General features: G+C 34.1%; 1 protein-coding gene across 4 annotated transcripts; it reads left to right on the plus strand.

Annotated features, from left to right (window-relative positions):
- Window positions 1-1,172: 1,172 nt before the first annotated feature.
- LOC150099192 (uncharacterized) lies at window positions 1,173-15,718 on the plus strand. 4 transcript variants are annotated; one of them, XM_090403741.1, is made up of 3 exons: window positions 1,173-1,663; window positions 11,330-11,436; window positions 12,561-15,718. In XM_090403741.1, the coding sequence occupies exon 3, from the start codon at window positions 13,175-13,177 to the stop codon at window positions 14,363-14,365; it is 1,191 nt and encodes a 396-aa protein (XP_090259867.1). In that variant the 5' UTR covers window positions 1,173-1,663; window positions 11,330-11,436; window positions 12,561-13,174; the 3' UTR covers window positions 14,366-15,718. The 4 variants fall into 4 exon arrangements, with proteins under 4 accessions (XP_090259867.1, XP_090259866.1, XP_090259869.1 ...); XM_090403740.1 differs by lacking the exon at window positions 11,330-11,436; XM_090403743.1 differs by lacking the exon at window positions 11,330-11,436 and having other exon boundaries at window positions 1,173-1,349.
- The last annotated feature ends 5,601 nt before the right edge of the window (window positions 15,719-21,319 follow it).

Genomic DNA, 21,319 nt, shown 5'->3' on the forward strand with positions numbered 1-21,319 from the left:
ACCACATGGATCAGGTCTTGGTTTCGTGATCCTCGTCACCAAGTGTATTTTCGGTGCTAGTTTTCTTTTGCACAGGATCACAAGTAGATTCAACAATTTCTGCTTCTTCAACCTTCTTTTTTTTTTTTTTTACTCATTGGCATAAAGTAACAACTTATTTTACTCATTTTGAACAATGATTGCACTGATTTAACTTAGATTAATTCAAAACTCACGTGAACACCTGCTTGATGCAGAGTGAATATATAGCTGATAAAATGATATTGGAAGCAATCGGAAGTGAACACAACTTCCTGTTTCCGGTTGCGTACCAATACCAACCTATGAAACAGGAAAGCAGGGTACTAACTTATAAAAAAAAAAAATCAGTTAACTCCTATGTTGTTCCCGTATAGGGAGTAGGCGGGGCCGTTTATCCTATCTAACTTTGGAGACTGAGTGGGCAGTTCAATCTCCACTGGTAGCCAATCTGAGAGATAGCGGGCCCAAGGCTATCACTGATTCATCGGTACGCAGTGAAGAAGGCAGCAAGCTAGTGCCGCCATCTCGTGGTCTCTAACCCTAACACAATATTATTTTTAATGTCTGAAAATAGTGTGGGTTCTACGGTCGATTTTCTTGAGTTTACAGGACGAAAAACCCGAGTTTCCGGGAGAGAAAACCCGCTAGCCTGTGCCAGGGATCGACGAACTCGGGAACCGGCCGAAAAAAGGCTTAGAAAAAATTCCTCTAGTCGGCGACTAGATTTGAACCATCAAATCCTTTCTTCGTGCGGTCAAGCGCTGTAGAATGCAAACGCCACTTCTACTGAGCTACACAGGCTCTCAGGTACTAACTTATGAGTAATCAAAACTGAAAATTCAGTTAGTGAACACAGTACCATCTACTGGAATACTTAATAATACATTTTACTGTCAATAAATCTCAAATTTTTAAAAACTTAAGAAAAAAGTGGCCGGTACTGCGTACCTTTGCGCCACCAGAAAAAAAAAAGCACTGCTGTTAGGTATCATGATGGTATATGCTTTAGTTCATGTCGTTTTCATTTCTAATGTACGTTATATTGTTCCGTCTATTTTGTTCGTATGCCCAACAATTGAAACAGTGAGAGATTTCTGTTTATGCCGTTAGGTGAATGGTGGTACTTTATTAGAAAACGGCGGCCCAAAGAAACAAGTGTGGACCTAATATTGCTGCCATTATGGGTGTTATATGAATAAACTACGTGGCAGTATAACAACGCCCATGTTTACTAAGTGCTCATGGATTAAATTAATTGAACCAATACAATCAAAATAATAATGATAAACAGAAAAAAGGGGTAAACAAGTTATGCAAAATAGGAAAAAGTGAGTCATTTTCAGTCATGTGATAGCATTTTCTCTACTAGTTTCTGGTATCGAAGATTGCGTATTCGCTTCTATTATCTATGTATTTATACTGTGCGTGAAACGCCGCATACCACTAAATTAACGACTGTGCAATCCGGTTATCTTTGTGTTGGCTGTGTACCTGCTTTGGTATTAGTGCTACTGGAGCGTAGCACAGTTTCACAAGGGCTTTGTGTTAGGCAAGAAGATATCGGCGTGTAGCCACTGGTTGTAGCCACTGGTAGTTGATTAGATTTTTGTTTTATACTCGTGCTCTTTTCATTTTACGTAAGGTAAGAAATTTAAATTAATAACCACTTACCCACTATTGATAGTCAAGCATAAATATAACTTCATATTAAGCGAATTCACTGTGCAAGCTGCTCTAAAATAATTGTTTTTAATTTCTGTTTTGTATGACTTATTATTTCTATTTATTGTTCATTGCCTTAGTAAGCTCCCAGTGATGTTATTTCTAGGTGATATCATTAACCATAAATAAAATGAAATTGGTAGAAGTCAGGTGCCATGGTGGGCCGTGCAATGCAGAAGGTGATTCCTTGATTCATTAATACCTGCTTTAGTATTAATGCTACTGGAGCGTAGGCACAGTTCCACAAGGTCTTTGTATTAGGCAAGTAGATATCGGCGTGTAGCCGTGAGGCCACTGACAGTTGATTAGATTTTTGTTTTATAATGTGCTCTTTTCATTTTACGTAAGGTAAGAAATGGATTGTTTTTGTGGAGGAGAGGGGATGATGAAATGCATATCAATATTGAGAGATTTAGCAAGGCGGACAGAATGATTCAAGCTTGCAATTGCAACATTCAACTTGCATCATTCTGCAAACTGTGGTTGCAGACTAAGTTGGATGCAATGCACAAATTTTTAAACCCTCTTCTCGTTAACATTTCATCCACTGAAAATGAGACGGTTTCTTAAACAAGCTATGCATCTAGTGAACCATCCTTGCAATGCTTTCTTGCTAATCCTGAATGTGAATAATTTGTTAGAAATCCATCACTTTCTCCAAAAGGATTGTCCAATTAATACTTCAGAGCATCAGCTTTGAAGGATTATTTTTTCTTCTGGTGTCAGCTGATAATTTTACTAATAAACGCATAGAAGCACAATACACATGCATTTCATTATTCATTACAGTAGAGTGATTTTTTTTGTCATAAATTGTACAGTACTATTTCACTATAAACAAAAGCAAAAGTATTTTAAAAAATAGCAAAACAACCCTATATGTCTTAGAATTTAGTCATGTTAATTAATATCATATTTTTTTTTGTTTATATGATGAATTTTGACTTGGAGATTCTTGGAACCAAAACCAATCATTAGTTGAAAGTTTTCTGCTTGGTTATACTATAAATTAAAGATGATAAGAAATTTACTCTTGATTTCATCTTTTATCCATGTGTAAGCAAACACATTGGCCCTTTGTATAATACGTGTCTGTTAGATACTGATGTGAAGTCATTAGCTTGTATATACAAGTAGCCTAGTTGTGAAGTACAGTACTATTTCACTATAAACAAAAGCAAAAGTACTTAAAAAAATAGCAAAACAATCCTATATAATCTTAGAATTTAGTTATGTTAATTAATACCATATCTTTTTTTGTTTATATGATGAATTTTGGCACATGCAAACATAGTTTGCTTAAACTTAGATAAAGGATGAAACTAAGAATATAATTTCTTGGTGTGTGTATGCACTACAAAAATGTATTATGAAAGTTTTAAGAGTGCATAATGCATCAGCACCCATCTTAATTGGTTGAATGCAATTAATTGTAGGATAACTTTGAATACTTTAATTTATGAATTAATTGTAACCAAATATGCATAGTGGATGACAATGTTTGTTTTTAGATATATTAGAAAACAATAATGAAGGTGAATGTTATATTTGGTTGGTTTATTTGAATTACTTAAAGGTGTGTAATTTGGGAGAGGTGGAGAGGCTTACCTCCTTGGGCTACAATCATATAATCCTCAAAAGTTCTTGCAGAAAACTCATTTAGTAAATCATCAACACTGTTCACCATTGTAAGTTTGGGCGAAGAGAGTTATAAATTATTTGTAGAAAATTGTATATTAAAAACATGTCTATGTTGGTGTCCCAAGCATGTCAGTTCACACTTCATACACAAAACATGAAACTCAGATAACAACAACAGCAACACATGACAAATAACAATGTTTAATTGGTTTGGTTGACACAACCAATCGCAGTGATTAATGATTTCTGTATGCTCTTGTCTCAGCACACATTTGCCCTCTGTGGTTTAAAACCAATAGCATGCTGAGAATTGTCCTGCTGTGCAATTTGTATGTCTGGTAAAGGGCTCAATGGTGTCCATATTCATGATGGCAAACAATGTCTATTAACACAACTGTGATGCAATGTTTACATGTCAAAATATGTCCTTTTAATTTGTATATTGTGGTATATTTGTATTGGTATATTGTGTTTAATTTTAGGAATTGCACAATGCCAGAAACAATAGCAGTATTTTTATCAGAAATAAATCCAAAAATATATCGTTGTTATTGCTATTCTGTGGGAATGCACAGTACACCTAGCACTCCCTGAATGTACACCCTTCATATAATATATGTATAAAGAACAGAATAAGAAAGACAAACAGTATGAGTAGTGCTAGGCAATTCAGGATAGAAAATATCTTTCTTTGTTTCTTAATCTTTCCCTTTTTTACCTTTAGGGTATCCATGGTTTCTATTCCTTGTAACTTATGAAGATAAGGTGGTTGGGTCCTATGTCTCTCAGTGCATCCTATGTCTGTAGAAACATGTTCTCAATGCTGGTTTGCCTGCTTGTGGTAGGAAATACCCCAGATAAACTAGGAAGAAAAACCCTGCCGTCCATTCCCAAGACTGGCTAACTTGGCAATGTCTGAGAAAGATTTTAAGCTCCTCACATCAGCGACAGTAATTGAACCCAGGACACTCTTTTCCCAATCATATGGATGTGAAGTACATAGCCACTCGGATGCCAATTGAAAATATTATGGAAGAATATATAGCCAGTTGATGATAAACAAGTAACTACTTCTGAAGTATTTTCTTGGTAAAAATACTTCAGAAGGTGATAGCACTTGATGGTATAGTCTTGCATGTTTTAATGGAATATTCCAGGGAGTAAATCCTCCATATGCTAGTTTAATAATTTGCAACTAGGAATGTTCCAGGTGCACCTGTGATCACTTGAAATAATTTTCTCACAAGAATAACTGAAAATTTTAGTTTTATTATGACATGATGATTTATTTTTTCATTGTATATTATTGTACTTCATATCTCTTTCAACTACAGCAACTTTTCCCAAATGCTTGCAGAAGATATTAGGGTTTGTTCTGATGAGAACTGGTAAAGGTTGATTGTTTGATGTGTGCTTCAGAAGTGCTGTGAAGATATTTATTTAGTACTTTAACACTTTATTTTTTGGAACATACCCTGCAGTGAAAAAATAGAATGATTGTTTTATCTGTTCTACAGGAACTAAGTGAAGCCTGTTAGTTAGTGGTCTAGGTAATTAAGTTCTTTTTCAATAGTAAAATGAAATATGTGAATTACAAACATAATAAATTGCCATATTTATTTTGTCTCTTTAGTGTTGAAGTTGGTTCAATTAAATAAGCATCAAACCAGAATTGTAAACCTACCTGCATTAATAATTTACTGTAGGATTTTGACACATTTTTTTCTGTTTGTGGGTTGGAGGTTTGCCATAATTATGTCATTTTGGTTTAAAAGTAAAAGATTATTATTAACACCAGACTTCCATGGAGTCAAAAGACTCATCAGAGGAAGCAAACCGTGTTACACACAAAGCCCATCAAAATGCGTTAAACCCATTCAATATATCTGCATTCATAATGTCTGGCAAAGCAGTCCACAAATCATATCCTTCCTGTTCCTCCTATTCATGAAAAACTTACATCATTACTAACTTCCTATCTACAATTTTACTCGAAATCAGTCTGTTATGTCTCCAATATTATCAGATCATGTATTCCTGTCTTCTGAGGCACTTTTTTTTTACCATATCAATCCACTTATCTTGGTCTTCCTCTAGGTCTTTTTCCTGCCAACCTTGTTTTGCTAATCTTACCTTTCCCATTCTATTTAAGTTTGAAAATCGTTTGTGGGTAGAATTTATATTAAAAAAAAAATTATTAATCAATTTAGTGATGCACAAATGATAGAGAAACAGCAATGTAGAAGAAAAACAGATAATTTGAATAAAGATAGTATGTTTCTGAGCATTAAGTACTTTGGTATGTAATGGAGGAAACACAGGAATCAGAAATGTGACTGAATTAACTGTGCACTTTGTTCTGTCTTTACTTGGGATTTTAGTCATGTGGAGATCCCAAGCTGCAAGGGATATATGTAAAAGATGAAATATTATGTCAAACTTAAACAACTTGTAGTATTATGGTTGGAGTTGTTTAGTGGGAAAGAAATTAATATTACATGGAAGCTAGTCAAGGAATTTTGAAGAAACTGTGTTCCCAAGGTTAGAAACATAAATAGAACAAAAGTGAAATGAGTGATTTAAGAATGAAAGAATAAAGCAAAACTTAAAGAATTAGCTATAGAAAAAGCATAAAAGGGAAAGTATATATGAGGTGTAAAATAAGAAGGTGGGATATGTCCTCAAAACTGCAGTTCTCTATCCCTATATCAATTTCCAGTACCTCCTGTAGCAAAGTTCTTTCAATACGATAAACCTTATTTATTTCACTGGCCAAAGCGCATAAATTTTATACTTAGTAACATTGAAGTGACATTAGCATTCTTCAGTAAAAAGTACCAACCCATTCAAATCCTCTTGCAGACAAATGGTTGGCCAAGTGATTAGCATATCCAATCTCTAGCCAAGAGGCTGCATGCTCGAATTCCACCAAGAGCAAGTGATGGTCCTACTAATTCTCTGTGGGAAAAAGAATCTGCAACCCTACCACTGCTTTTAGTAGAAGGCTTCACTCCTGAAACCCATTCAGGTACAGGAGTGACCATATGGTATCAAAATGAATAACTAGCTAGCTAGCAGACAATTTAATATCCTTTCTGACTGCTCTGAACTAATTCATAATATAAATTACACAACAATGGTCTCAGAAAAAAACCCCATGGTATCACACATGTCACCTGCCTTTTTTGGGGGACATGCATCCCCCTCCCCTCTCCTCTCACACAGCTGCTATCAGTCAGTCAAACCTGTAACCAAATTCCCAACTGACTATCTGAGAAGGCAAAATAAAATGACATTTTTTTAAATCCATATTCAACTATTATGTGAATTGAAAATAAACAGTGTCATTAGTAAAGGTACACAATTATAGTAGTAAAATTCAATGAAATTCAAATAAATTCAATTCTGTTCTTTTTTTCTCTTTTTTTTTAATCATTCTCTCATACAAAATTTTTATTCAGACTTAAGAATGCAAGTGATCTGCTAGAAACTGCAGGTGAACTCATTGCTCATACATTATTTCATGTAGTGGTTCTAATTCAATTAAAGGGTTGTGAATTAAGAAATTAAGGCCAATAAGTTATATCTGTTAACTTTGTTCTTTTGATCAGTTTCCTTATTTTGTGGGACGAAAAACCTTGATATCTCCATATCAAACTAGCTGATATTGGTTAAAGAGTGGGTGCATCATTAGCTGCTCTCATATACAGATATAAGGTGTTTCATTTGAGAAAACAGACAAAGCATTCAGAAGAAGACACATGATTAGCAGATGTAAAATATTGGTCTCATGATGATGAACTCACTGCCAAAGTGTTAGCTTCTTCTGCTGGAATTCTATGCACCCCAAGCCTTTTGGTTCAAGTTCCATGATTGCATGAATGATTGGTAAAGTCTTCAGGTGGTAGAAGATTTTTTGTTGCCAGATGTCAAACTATCTACCTGCTTATTAGAGGCTACAAAAAATAACATATTTGATCACTACATCATGTGAATTAGATTATCTAATCGAAAGTTTTTAAACCTTTTCACTGTACTTTACTTTACTTTTACTTGTTGCTGTCAGTTGCAACACACACAACTTAGCAAATCTCTTTAACCTCTCTATCTTGTTTTATCTACTCCTCCACTTTCATAAAACTCTGAGTTTCACCTTAATCTATTTCATTCGCTTCGTTTTCAATTGTTGTATACTCATATGATTATGAGTGTAGTTCTACAGTATATATGATTACAATCACATATGTATGTGATGTTGAGTCTTTGAAAAGTTTGAGAAAATTTAAATGAACTCATGAGTAGTGCTGCTGTTTCGGGTTAATAGCTGCAAGACATGATATTTGGTGGAGATGTGCAAGGCTGTGAACTGTATTGGTGAAGGTGTAATCCAAGAGGCTGATGAGATTCAGGATCAGGAATTAAAGAGTAAGAGCTGCAAATATGATACGGTGCACCAGTACTATGATAAGACACTGACAAGTAGAGAATATCTGTTAAGACGGGTTGGCTGAGTAAATAGTGTAGATGCTCTCCAACCAAACAAAAGATGCAGGTATCAATCTTACCAATTTAATGGATATTTGTGAATGACTGGCTGACTGACAATTTTTATTGCTCACAGAGAGAGAGAGAGAGAATCACCTTTCTTACTACAGGTCTGATGGAGGATTTAAAATGTTAAATGTAGAACAGGAAAACCGGATTATCTTAGTTTCCCATGGTATTCAAATGTATGAGAAGTCCACATCCTTTTGGGATGGGATAGCAGTTTATGAATGATGTTTTGGAAAAGCTGCTTGAAATATATGTTCATACATTCAGGATTTGACAAGGATGAAGAAATATTCATATGAAGTGAATGTTGCTAGCTAATGATCTGGAGGTTCACCATGAAGACAGAGCATTTGTTAGAACCAGTGAAGAGTTCTCAAACAATAACAACAACAACAAAAAAATACAGCTATAAGCACACAGATTTTTAGAAGAAAGAGAGCTCAGTTCCCTTAAAAGAGTTTAATTTGCCTCTTAACATAGGAAGTTTGGTTTGAGGAAATCAACCTGCATACAGTGATTTAGCAGAGTAGATAGAACGATAAAAGGTTTTGTGTCACTTAACTCTATACCATAAACTTTTTGGTGCACCAGTTTTGAACTATATATCATCACTTTGCATTTTCATTATTATTATTATTCAGGCCTCCATGGAGTCAAGAGACTCATCACAGGAGTCCTTAGGAAACACAATCTATCATACCACTCCTTGAACTCATTGATCATTCTTGCTCTCACCAATCTCTCAGGCATTCCACTTTCAACCTCCCTCTTTACAGAGAAACCATTCCTCACCCTCTTGCTCACAGCTTAATTTAGTAATTTCAGAACTTCCAGAGATGGCCCCTTGTCATCTCTCCTTCCTGCTGTTCCACCAACCGAAAGAACTCCCCAGTGCCCATCTTGTAACTGCCTCTCAACAGTTTAAAAGTCTCGATCATATCACCTCTTTCTTCTATCCACCAAACTCTGCAGTCCACATTCTCTCAGCCAATCCTCATAACTAACATTGTACAGTCCTGAAACCATCTTTGTTACTTGCCTCTCTACTCTTTCCACACTTGATCGAATTATCAGATGTAACTGCTAGAGGAATTCTAAACTCTTTTAGTCATTTTGAGTGCTTAGGATTATCTGAAGATTACTTAAAGGAGTATTTACTGTCTGTAACTTGTGATGGTGCAGCCATGTTGTTTGGTGTGCATAATAGTGTAAAGAGGCTAATGCAAGAAATCCTAGTGTTATTTTCTAGCATTGTCTATTAATGTTTTTTCTCATTTCATTTGCGATATGGCTCACAATGTTAATGCAAGCATTTGCAGAATGAAGAATATATCCCATGTCTAGGCCATTAAGTTCCTGTAAATTTATTTCATTTTCAGAGTTATAACCATTAAAAGATCCAAATGGCAATGGGTTGGTCATATTGCAAGAAGTCAAAAATGGACAGAATGGTATCCTAGAGATGGAAAGAAGGCTACAGGAAGACCAAAGATATGGTGGAAGGAAATTGTGGAGACCAAATTTGAAAACAATAGTCTGAATGTGGTCTGATCAGGGTCTTATACAACGGAATGATTACTTTTATTTCTGCAGGTCAGCGTCCTTCTCGGTATTGCAGCAATCCTCTGGGTTACCTTCCACCTTTGCAATATGCTCCCTGAATTTCAGTTTTCTACCAATCATTAACCCCAGATCTCTTCTTTCCTCTACTTTCTCCAGTACAGCTCCTCCAATTGAGTATGCATCCTCTCATCGATGGATCCCAAACTTCAAGATTTTACATTTTGCTGCATTAAACTGATATCCCCGTTCATTTTCCCATCTGTCTAGTTTATTCAAATCCTCTTGCAGGACTGCAACATATGCACTATTACTGATAACACTTCCCAGCTTCACATGATCTGCAAACAACTGAATATCCCCTTGCAATCCATTGACAGTGTCACTGATATAAAGGTTGAACAATACAGGTACCAGTGCTGATTCCTGTGGAACCCCACTTGTAACTTTCTGCTTCCTTGATATTGCCCCACAATACACAACTCTCGGATACTTATCAGACAGCTAATCCTGAAACCAGTTGACTAACCTGACATCTAAACCCATGTGCTGCAACTTAAATATCAGCTTATCATGTGGCAGCCTGTCAAATGCCTTTGTAAAATCTAAAAAAATGGTAGTATATGCCTTTCTGTCATCAACTGCTCTTGTCACTTTATTATAAAAAGCAATCATATTACTAAAACAAGAGCACCCCTTAACAAATCCATGTTGATTCTCACCGATAACATTACCCCCATCTGTCCAACGCTGTATATAGTCCCTTACTAATTTCTCCAAGACCTTCTACCTTTGCAATATGCTCCCTGAATTTCAATTTTCTATCAATCATCAACCCAAGATCTCTTCTCTGACACACAACTGATGACCCACAAACTGGCCTATAATTAGATACTTTCAGTCTGCTACTGCCCTTATGCAATGGCATTATCTTACCTTCCTTCCATTTCTTAAGTACATTTCCTGCAGCCAGACTTTCATTGAAGAGCAAGGTCAACAGAACTGTCAGTTCTTCAGTACATTCTCTCAAAACCCGTGGTGAAATACCATCCAGTTCCACAGCTTTACTGACATCCAGAGTACTCGGTATTTGGAACATACTCCTTTTGCACCTCTAGACCTTGAACCTGCCCTTAACAATATCCCTCTAGTATTAAAACCTTCTCCAGGATGAAATACTCCATTAAAGTGCTTGAACAACTCTAAAACGCAACCAATGAAAGGGACCATGCCACTGCCATAAACTGTAAACATAATTAACAAATTGTCATTTTTTTTTTTGGTTTACAAATCAGTTTAAATTGGATTATTCGAAAAGAATATTGAAAATTATAATTGTCTGATGTAAAATTTATAATTTTCTTTTATTTTTTTCATTTATTTCAGATATTTCATTTAATAAGTAGTTTAGTGAGCTTTACAAATAATTTTCTGATGTAGATAATACTATATGACCATCTTCAAATAATTGTGTGTCTGTCTTCATTTGTGAGTTTCTTTGTATACCAAATGAGTTAGGTTTGTATACCAAATGAATTGTTAAAATTTTATTTATATCTTAAAAATTACAGGTAATGAGATAAATCCTTGACATATTCCTCTCGATGTGTCTTGCTGTTCTAATGTTGTTCTAATTTGACTGCTATTTTATTTCTGGTATATATTTATGAACACATAAATTAAAGATGCCACAAAATTATATTCTTGGTTTAATCCTTTATCAAAGTGTAAGGAAACAAAAAAAAATATTTTCTGGAATTGGGCAACTATTATATAGAAGCTAATGACTTCGCATTACTTGCCTTAGTTATAGTTTGCCCACCATTTGTAGGTCCCTGCTTCGCGTCTTTCCAAGAATAGTCGATTCGTGCTGAAAGGGAGAAAGAAATGAAGGATGTCCGAATTGGTCGCCAACACGCGAAATCGTGTGCTTTATAGGTAAAATTTTCCAACTGTTATACAAGCAACATAGTTAACTTCTCTTTTATGATTATTTTAGTTAATTTTCCGACCGGTAATAATAAACAACTCGTCCCACTATACGGACTGATTACCCTATTATCGGAATGGATTCTCCTTTTTCTGAGATGCGCAGTAGTGTCGAAGGATCTCTAATCGGTGGGCGAACTATACCCATAATGCAAAGCACATATCTTTCTAGACATGTATAATACCATGCATTATGACAAGGATTCACTACCCAGATTGATTTCGATCTTTATTGAGGTCTCATCAGTTGAACCCAACGATGATACTAATGTTGAAGTAATGCAGAAGCCATATTTTCATGTATGAGTAGCCAATAGGTGCTTCACCTTATTATTAAAATATGTAATACTCTGGATTACAGATTGTTGTTGGAAGTTTTCCCACTTGGTTATGCTGTAAATTACGGATGCCAGTAGTCTTGGTTTAATCCCATTTGTTTGCTTACACTTATCCAAGTGTTAAGCAAACAAAGTTTGTGCCTGAAGTATTTTCAGGACTGGTCAACTCTGCGTAGTGACCCTTCTCATAATGCATTGCATTATATATGTCTGTAAGGATATGTGTTTTTGCATTTTAAGATTCTAAAGCAATTGATGTGAAGTCATCAAAATTTTGCTTCTTTATTATCCAGAGATTTTTAAAAAAAGGTTAACAGTTTTTCTAAGCATATTGTTTGTATTTTTGCCCTTTATTTTATATCTTTGTCCATGTCTTTTATTTATAGGTTTTGGGTTTTCAGTTTTATTTATTTTTAGCCATTTTTGTTTAAATTAGATTTTTGATTTGACTTTCTGATAAAGACTTTAATTCAAAACTTCTGTGTGTTCTTATTAACTCTAAATTATAATTAAAATTTTTTCTTTGGCTGATCATATATTTGTGTATTTATGTCCAAATACTGAGTTCATTATTCTCATGTTCTTATTTATTTATTAGTAGCATCGTATTTGTTATTATATTATGTACTATTATTGGCATGTAATAATAATAATGAATTTCATTTATTGTTCAGTGTTATTATTTTTATTATGTTAATTATATGGATCATAATCTCATAATTTTTCTCTTTTCAGAGTAATTGATCATGCTTCGTGGATATGAGACATTGAAATTCTACTTGAACAGCATATTTCATATTGTTATTATTATTGAATGTTTTCCATGAATCGCCTTTCATTGCACAAAATAATATAGAGGAATCTTTCTGCAAGAAAAGTAAATTGGTCTATGTTTGATAGAATATAAAGTAGTGTATAATCTTTGAGACCCTTCAGGAAGTTTTTGAAATAATATGAAATTCAGTGAAATCATTTTGAAATAATGAAGCAACATTTACTTTCCATTCCTGAGAAAGCTTTTGTTAGTATAACCTTTGGTAGATGAAAACAACATTTTTAAAGTTTTAAATCAACAGGCTAAAGAGAAAACTTTAAGCTGTAACACAAATCACTCAGAAGATTGAATTCTTGAAAGAGATTTCATAATTAGCATTGTTTTTCCTCTCATACATTTCATTTTTATCTCCATTTAATCATATAACACAAAAAAAAGTAATAGGTATTATAATTATGTTATAACTATCTAAAGAAACAAGAGTACATAGAAGACTTAACACTACTGAGAAGCCCTTTACATGTGTAAATTGTGATATGATTTTCACAAATTTTACATAATAAAAAAGCATACAATGCTCTACACTAATGACATATCCTTTCTTTGTGAAATATGTGGCGAATTATTTTCGCAGTCACATGATTTTGAAGATCATTTCATAGTTCATACTAATGAAAAACCTTTTATTTGTGAAACTTCTGAATCACACTTTAAAGAAGACACAGTAGTTTACCATAGCAGAGACCCTGTTAGTTGTCAGGTCTGTGGCAAAACATTTTCTCGTGCTTCTTATCTTAAAATACACACAAGACTCCACACTAATGAAAAACCCTTTAAATGTGTAATTTGTAATAAATCGTTTGTACAGATGACACATCTTAGAAAACATAAAATGATTCATGCTAATGAGACACCCTTTATATGTGAAGTATGTGGGGAATCATTCTCACATTTACATCACCTTAAAAATCATACAAAAATACACACTAATGAGAGATTCACATGGGAAATTTGTTTGAAATCATTTTCTCATCCTTACTTTCTTAAAGATCATTTAAAACTTCATAATAAAAAACCTCTCGCATATGAAAAACCTAGAAAATTCTTTTCTGAGCCACGCTTTAAAGACCATACAAAATATTTTACTAAAAAAAAATCTCTTACTTGTGAAACTTGTGGAAAATCATTTTCTCATGCTTGTTACCTTCAAATACACACAAGACTCCACACTGACCAAAAACCTTTCAAATGTGTAATTTGTGGTAAATCATTTTCACAAATGATATATCTTAAGAAACATACAATGATTCACACCAATGAGAAGAATTTTATGTGTGAAATATGTGGAAAATCATTTATTCAGTCGCATCATCTTAAAGATCATGCAAAAGTTCATGTTAGTGAAAAATCTTTCAGTTGTCAAACTTGTGGAAAATTATTTTCTCATTCTTCCTATCTTAAAAGACATGCAAGACTCCATACTGATGATAAGCCTTTTACCTGTGTAACTTGTGGTAAATCATTTTCACAAATGTTATATCTTAAGAAACATTCAGTGATTCATACTAATAACAAGCCCTTTATTTGTAACATATGTGGAAAATCATTTTTTCAGTCATATCGTCTTAAACGTCATAGAAGAGTTCACACTAAGGAGAAGCGTTTCGGGTGTGAAACATGTGGTAAAACTTATTCAGTTGCTTCCTCTCTTAAAGCACACATAAGACTTCACATTAAAAAGGAACCCTTTACAAGTGAAATTTGAAATCATTTTCTCACTGTGCTCATCTTAAAGATCAAATAAGAGTTCACACCAATGAAAAACTTGAGATGTGTAGTAAATCCTTATCTGAAGCTTCTTATCTTAAAGTATACACAAGATTGCATTATAATGAGAAATCTGCATGTGGAACTTGTGGTAAATCATTTTCTCACTCATTATCCTAAAGAAAATACATGCCCACGAATAAGAAATCTTTTATTTGTGAAACTTGTAGTAAATCCATTTCAAATGTTTGAATGAATTTTGAAATTTGTGGTAAATCATTTTCACATGCTTTCAATCTTAAGGTACATAAATTTCACAAGAAAAACTTATTTCAGATCATGCAGAAGCTCCACCTCACAGAAATCGCTTCAGAATTCATATCTGTTTGCTGTGTAGTTTATAATTAATCTAAAGTTTACAGTTATGTGAAACCCATTTTGAATAAATTGAGGATATAACAAAAACATTCATATTTAATATTTTGCTTTGATCTTAAGTAACTGATAAACCTGAAGGAAAGAATTCTTCTAAGAAGCATTTTTTCAATTGCACATAATTTTGCCAGTGAACTAAAAATAAATTCTTTTCAGATAATTTTTTTAAAAAATGATTTTATGTTATTCAGCTGTGTAAGGAATTGTTTTGAATTGTTAGTTCTGAAAATGAACTTGTTTAGAATTACTTTGAAAAGTTATTCTGTTTAAATATTTTTTGACTAATAATGAATGTAAATAAAAAATTCATGAAACTGCAAAACATAAATCATTTGATTTATTAGTGATATAATTTTATTATTGTTACACCAGTTTGAATATCTGTCAGTCATCTATTTGATTACCTGTTGATGTAGAGAATTCTCTCATAAGCATTTGTGAGATAAAATAGTAACTATCTACAATGAAGTGGAAACTCTCATTAATTCCATTAGCAGCTTAAAAAAATATGCACTGAGTTTATGGATTAAGTCATAATCATAAAAGTTATTGAGATGCTTATTGTAAGAAATAATCATTAAGCATTGCCTCTATGTAGTTAAAACATTTATCATGATAGCCACCACACACTGTTATTCTACACTCTAATCTATTTCGAGTCAACATCCCATGCTACCTGCAAATGTTTTTTGCTCTCTTAATTATGTGAATTCTCTGTACAGTTTGTATGTTTGCACAAAGAAAAAACTTTTTAGGAGAAATTCTGCTGCCTCAGTACAAGATCCATTTAAGTCACCTTTGGTTGATGAAAGCCTGTTATAATTCATCCTTCATTCAATTTAAACTTGCATCTATCCAGCCGAAGGGCATTGTCATAATTATTAAGTTGTGTAGCCCAGTTAATATTTTATTTTTATGTGAATAAATTTTATTTTCTTCAGTGACTAGAGAAATTATACTTTTAACAGCAGTCCTGTTCAACAAAAAGGTTGTAAACCTGTAGCACATGTACTGTGAATGTACTTGGCATGTTCTTGAAATTCTGTTCTGTAGTCACAGTTGATAATACCTTTTGAGGTCACTTATGCCTGTAGTAAGCATGGTAGTTGCCACACCTTTTGGTGATGGAAATCACTTACTGCCTAAATATGTGAATCCAAGCCACAGTGGGATTGAAACTCATAGACTGTAGATAGTAGAGCAGAAATGCTTTCTGATCCATATGGAAGTGGTTTTCCCCCCTCCAGGAAGATTTTGTATTTCATTTTGCAAAATATACAATTAACAGATAGTTGTTTCAGCCATAACTCCAAATAGATCAGATAGCTATCTGGTAAGCTATCCCAGGCTAGCAATACAGCATAACAAATGATTTATTTTCAAATACAGTGGTGCCTTGGTTAACGACTGTAATCCGTTCCAGGATTACCATCGTTATCCAAGGCGCAATTCCCCATAAGATTTAATTGAAAATCAATTAATTTGTTCCAGCTCCTCCCCACAACCATAGTACATATTAAAAATGCAGATAAAACTCATTTAAAATGTCATAAAAATATGGTAAATATCATTTATTTTGTAGCAAATACATGTATTTGCTACAAAAAAATTTTAACATCAATAAAATGAAAACAGTTTTTAATGATCAATCTTCACCAGAAGGACAATTGGGCTCACTTCAGGGTTTTGGCAAATGGACTGTAAAAAAAACATGTCTAGGGTTGTTTGCTTCTGCCTCTTTTTTTTTTAAATGTTTCTGAAAAACTGCATGGACTTTTCATTAAATAGATCTGCAGTTCTGATAACCTCATTTCTTTGGATTCCATTTCATAGCAACATTTTGAACTTCCACTTGCCAAAACATTTTTGATTTCACAGACTGGCTCGGACCACAAATTGCTCTTAATGACAAAGTAAAACTCAAGAAAGACAAATACATTGAAGTAGAATCTAGAAAATTTAAAAGCAAATTAAATTAAAAAAAAAACATTCCAAGATGAAATAAGTAAACTAAAAAAACAAGAAAACCCTAACTGGGAAAACTTTAAAGAACTAATAGTACAGCAAAAAAATAAAGTTTGTAAAAATCCATGAACCATAAAAACATGGCAGACATAAGAAATATTGAACTTAATGATGTAAAGAAGGAAAGTAAAAATTAAAAAAGGGCAAAAATATAAGAAGTTGGATAAACAAAGACGAATGTAAACGAGTAAAATCAAGAATGGATGAAATAAAAATGTAAAGAAAGAAGAATTAGACAAAATAAAATTAAAGAGATATAACAAAATTAAAGAACTCAACTAATAAATCTTGTTAAAGGATCAATCAAAGACAATGGAAAAATTAGTGTCAGGTCCAGACATGTTAATAATAGGTGTAGAGAATACATTGCACAATCAGAAATCCATAAAATTGAAGAAGGGTATGCGCTTCGCAACCATATGCCTGGGGAAGGAGTGTCCTAGGTTCGATTCCCGTTGGTGACGTGAGGAGCTGAAGGATCTTCCTCAGCCATAGCCAAGTTAGCCAGTCTTGGGCGTGGACAGCAGAGTTTTTGCCCCAGTTTATTCTGGGATTTTTTCATCCTGCAATGCAGGCAAACTGGCCTTGAGAACTCAACACTACAGGCCATAGGATACACCGGGGCATAAGGCTGACCACCTTATCCTGTAAACGGAGTGAGGTCCGATGATCAATGGACCCTCGACACCGCAAGGTAAAAGAGGATATAAGGAAGATGATGATGAAAAATGCAATAGATGGTTTGCCAAATGGGAAATCACAAGGAGGTGATAACATACAGGAAGAAATTGAAATCTTGGGAAAAGATAGATGTTATTGTTTGAGAGACATTATACGAAATATATACAACACATGGAAGATACAGGAGGATTTCAATAAATCAGTCTGCATCTCAATCCCCCAAAAGCAACAACTCATAGATGTTAAGAGTATTGAACTTTCAGTCTAATCTCGTACATATCTAAAGTTATTCTGAAGAAAATAAAAAGTCGAATACATGTCAAAATAAAGAATAAATTACTGAAACAATGGTTTTATGGAAGAAAAATGCACAATAATACCATCTAAAACCTATCTTCTGAAAGAACAATTGAATTAGGCAGATCGGCATCTATGCTTTATAGCCTTTCGGAAGACCTTTGACAGAGTCACAATGAATAATCGGAAATCCTTAAAGAAAACGATATTGACACACAAAAAAAAAAAAAAAACCTGAAAATAATCTCATTTATACTGGGGACAGAAATCTATCTTACAAGATAACACTTAACATTAAAAGAGGTGTAAGACAGGGATGTGCGATCTCCCCAGTACTGTTTAACATCTTAGCCATCTATTGATAACTAACCCTAACTAGATTTGCTATGACAATCAACTTCATCTTAGCATGCATTTTTGGAAATTATGGAGACAACTACTGTGTTTGAATAAAAATTTTAGTTTAATATTACTAAAATTTTACAATTAGACCTTTATGACAAGGTCATCTTCTGGGGCATACAAATATACACAGGAAACAAGCTATACTACAATCATACTGGTTCGTTAAAGACACTGACTAACCGCTACCACAATTGTTGACCTGACCTCTGGTGAAAAAAAAAAAAATTATTATACATCAACGCTAGAGTCCTATTATTTGTGTTGCCTACTATATACATATATTAACATCATTCCATCCAGTTGGAGTGGAATGGTTTCTAATACTAGCGGATTGGCTAGGGTCCTGACTTTGGTCCATTTGAATCTTTCATATTAGGTTGGCTGAATGTGTGCCATCCAGATCCTTGGAATTTTCATACCATCTTTATTGTTGATATTTGGGTGGTTTATCAGGATTTTGCAGGATTCTTTAAATTTTCTTTCGTACCATGTTTTTGTGCGGTGTAAGGAGCAGGTGCTTTTCCAGTTGATTTGGTGTAAGGTGTAAGTGACGGCTCCAACTGTAGGTCTGGCTGCCACTACAATTGGCGTCGTCACTACCCAACTACAGTGAGACATTGTCTCATATAGCCCAGTGTTGCTTCTCCACCCATGGGGTCTGCGTGAGGAGGCATGATGCCGTGGTCTTCATTCTGAAAAACCGCTTTAAGAATAAAGGTTGAGAGACTGCGGTGGAACCACATTATAGGACCTTCGCGTGTTTGCGTAAGCCAGACTTAGTGATTAAAAGAGATGGTGACATTTGGGTAGTTGATGCCCAGTTGATGGGAACTGGACGCCCACTGGCCTATAGCCATAATAATAAAGTAAATTATTATAAAAATGACCAAGATCTAGTTAGTAAGATACGGGAGGAGAATGGGGAAACTCCGAGGTTTACCAGCACCACCATCTCTTTACATGGCGTATGGAGTGCAGATAGTTATAAGGACTTAAAGCAGCTTGGGCTTACACAGAAGGATATAAAAGTTCTTTCCTTTAGGGCCCTACAGGGAACACTGGTGGCATGGCGTTGCCACCAGAGAATGACTATAATGATAACTAGAACAGGCATAGGGTCAGAATCGGCGCTAGGGTCTTTGCCGCACGTATGCAATTTCCATCTAAGCGCCCTGTAACGATCCGGGCGTCTGTCGTTCTTTTACGATAATAAAAATTTAAATTATTTGAAATTTCTTAAATAAATTTTGACAGAACAGCCACACGTTGGTTCGCTAAATGTAACGAATCGGGGTGTTGAATAGGCAGGATAATCGCTAAAAACCGGAATATTCAAAAAATTCTTAAAAGTAAATGCAAATTTTGATAAAGCCACTTCACTTTAATCGTTGAATATAATGATACAGAGATTATAGCCTTCTCACCGACTCGAATCGCTAAAAAAAAATTAAAATGAATTTTAATTAAAATTAACATTTATTTTAACTAAAGTTTAAAAAATTCTTTCATTTTACAAGTTACAAAATTCTTAGTAACTTGTAAAAAAAATATAATTTTTATAAGTGGAACTATTCTTTTAGGAAAATAAAAGAAATTCAAGATAGATGAGAAAATAAGAAAAGAATTCAGAAATAATTAGAACATTTAATATAACTATTCAAAAAATAACATCTTTACAGAATAACAGAAAATAAATTAAGTTACATAAGTAAATATTTTTTTTAACGTAGTGATGAAATTTATTTATGAAATGAATTTTTTTTATTACAATTTTAGGGTTTTTGATTTCATATTCACAAAATTAGAAATAATGGTCTTAAAGTCTAATTCCGCACATATATCATTTTCAATATCATTTTCATCGATGGTGAGTTAGCCGATCTCATACGGAGGTAGCAGGGTTTTTTCTCCCGGAAACTCGGGTTTTTCATCCCGCATACATACAAATCGGCCCTTCAGAACACACGCAATTTACAGACAAAAATTACTAGTTGTGGTTGTGTTAGAGGTGGGCGGTAGATGGCGTTGATTCGTAGTAGAGGTAAGGTGTACAGACAGTTGAGGATGTCCTCCCGCGATGAGTCTTCGGACTCCTTGGAGGTATCAGGAATAATAATAATAATAGCTATTAACGCCAAACTAACAAGCCTTTTTTGTGACATAGTTGTTCTCAAGTAGGTTTTAATCAATTGCAACTTGGAAAAAGAACGTTCACCGCTCGCTACACTAACAGGTAAGGTAACAGTATTCTTAAAGCAATTGAAAAGTTAGGGAAAGATAAATTATTGGACACAATAAAATTAAGAATATCGAAAGAGTTTTGAATATTTAAATTATCCTTCCGAAAAATATCGCGGAAAGCACATAACTCGTCATATTTAATAGTTCTATTGCATTTACGCCTTTATTGTCTCCGTCCTTCAAGAGAATCTCTAAATCGTCAAAATTTTTTCGTAAATCTTCGTTATTAATTTGTAGTAATCTATACAAGAAATTGAAACTATCATAATATGTTTTTAGTTATTCAAACGTTCTATTAACAAACACATTGCAATGTCTAGAAGTGAATAAAACACATTCATTCTAAATTTATCTTCTGGCGATCGTGGCATTTCGTCATGATGCTCGTAGTCAAATTGTCGTGTCTTCTTTCGTCGTCGAACTTCCGTACCAGTTTTAAATTCTTGTTCTCCATCCACATCTTCACTCAGTTCTTTTGCCGTTTTTAGAACTTCTTTAAAATTTGTATCTGATCGATACTGTTGTAAGAATATTTTTAAGTTATCGATAGATTCTAAAGCAAGAATTTTTGCTTGAAGCATTTTACTCACAGGGTTTATTCTATTATTACTATTACTATTATTACGGGCAACTCCAGGGAGTCATTGGACTCATCGAGGGAGGCCCCAAATCATATTCATCACAACTATTTGACATTCATACAGTATCTATCATACCTCGCCTTAAACTCATTCACTGTCACAGCATCCACCACAGACTCAGGGAGCGCATTCCACTCATTCACTACTCTAAAAGTAAAGAACCCAGCTCTAACACCTTTACTAACCACACTTTTGCCCAGTTTCCATGGATGTCCCCTAGTGCTCCC

The sequence above is a fragment of the Typopeltis vanoorti genome, chromosome 14 (assembly GCF_054136105.1).
Source record: "Typopeltis vanoorti isolate ZY-2024b chromosome 14, IOZ_Tvanoo_1.0, whole genome shotgun sequence".
NCBI classification, from domain to species: Eukaryota; Metazoa; Arthropoda; class Arachnida; order Uropygi; family Thelyphonidae; genus Typopeltis; species Typopeltis vanoorti.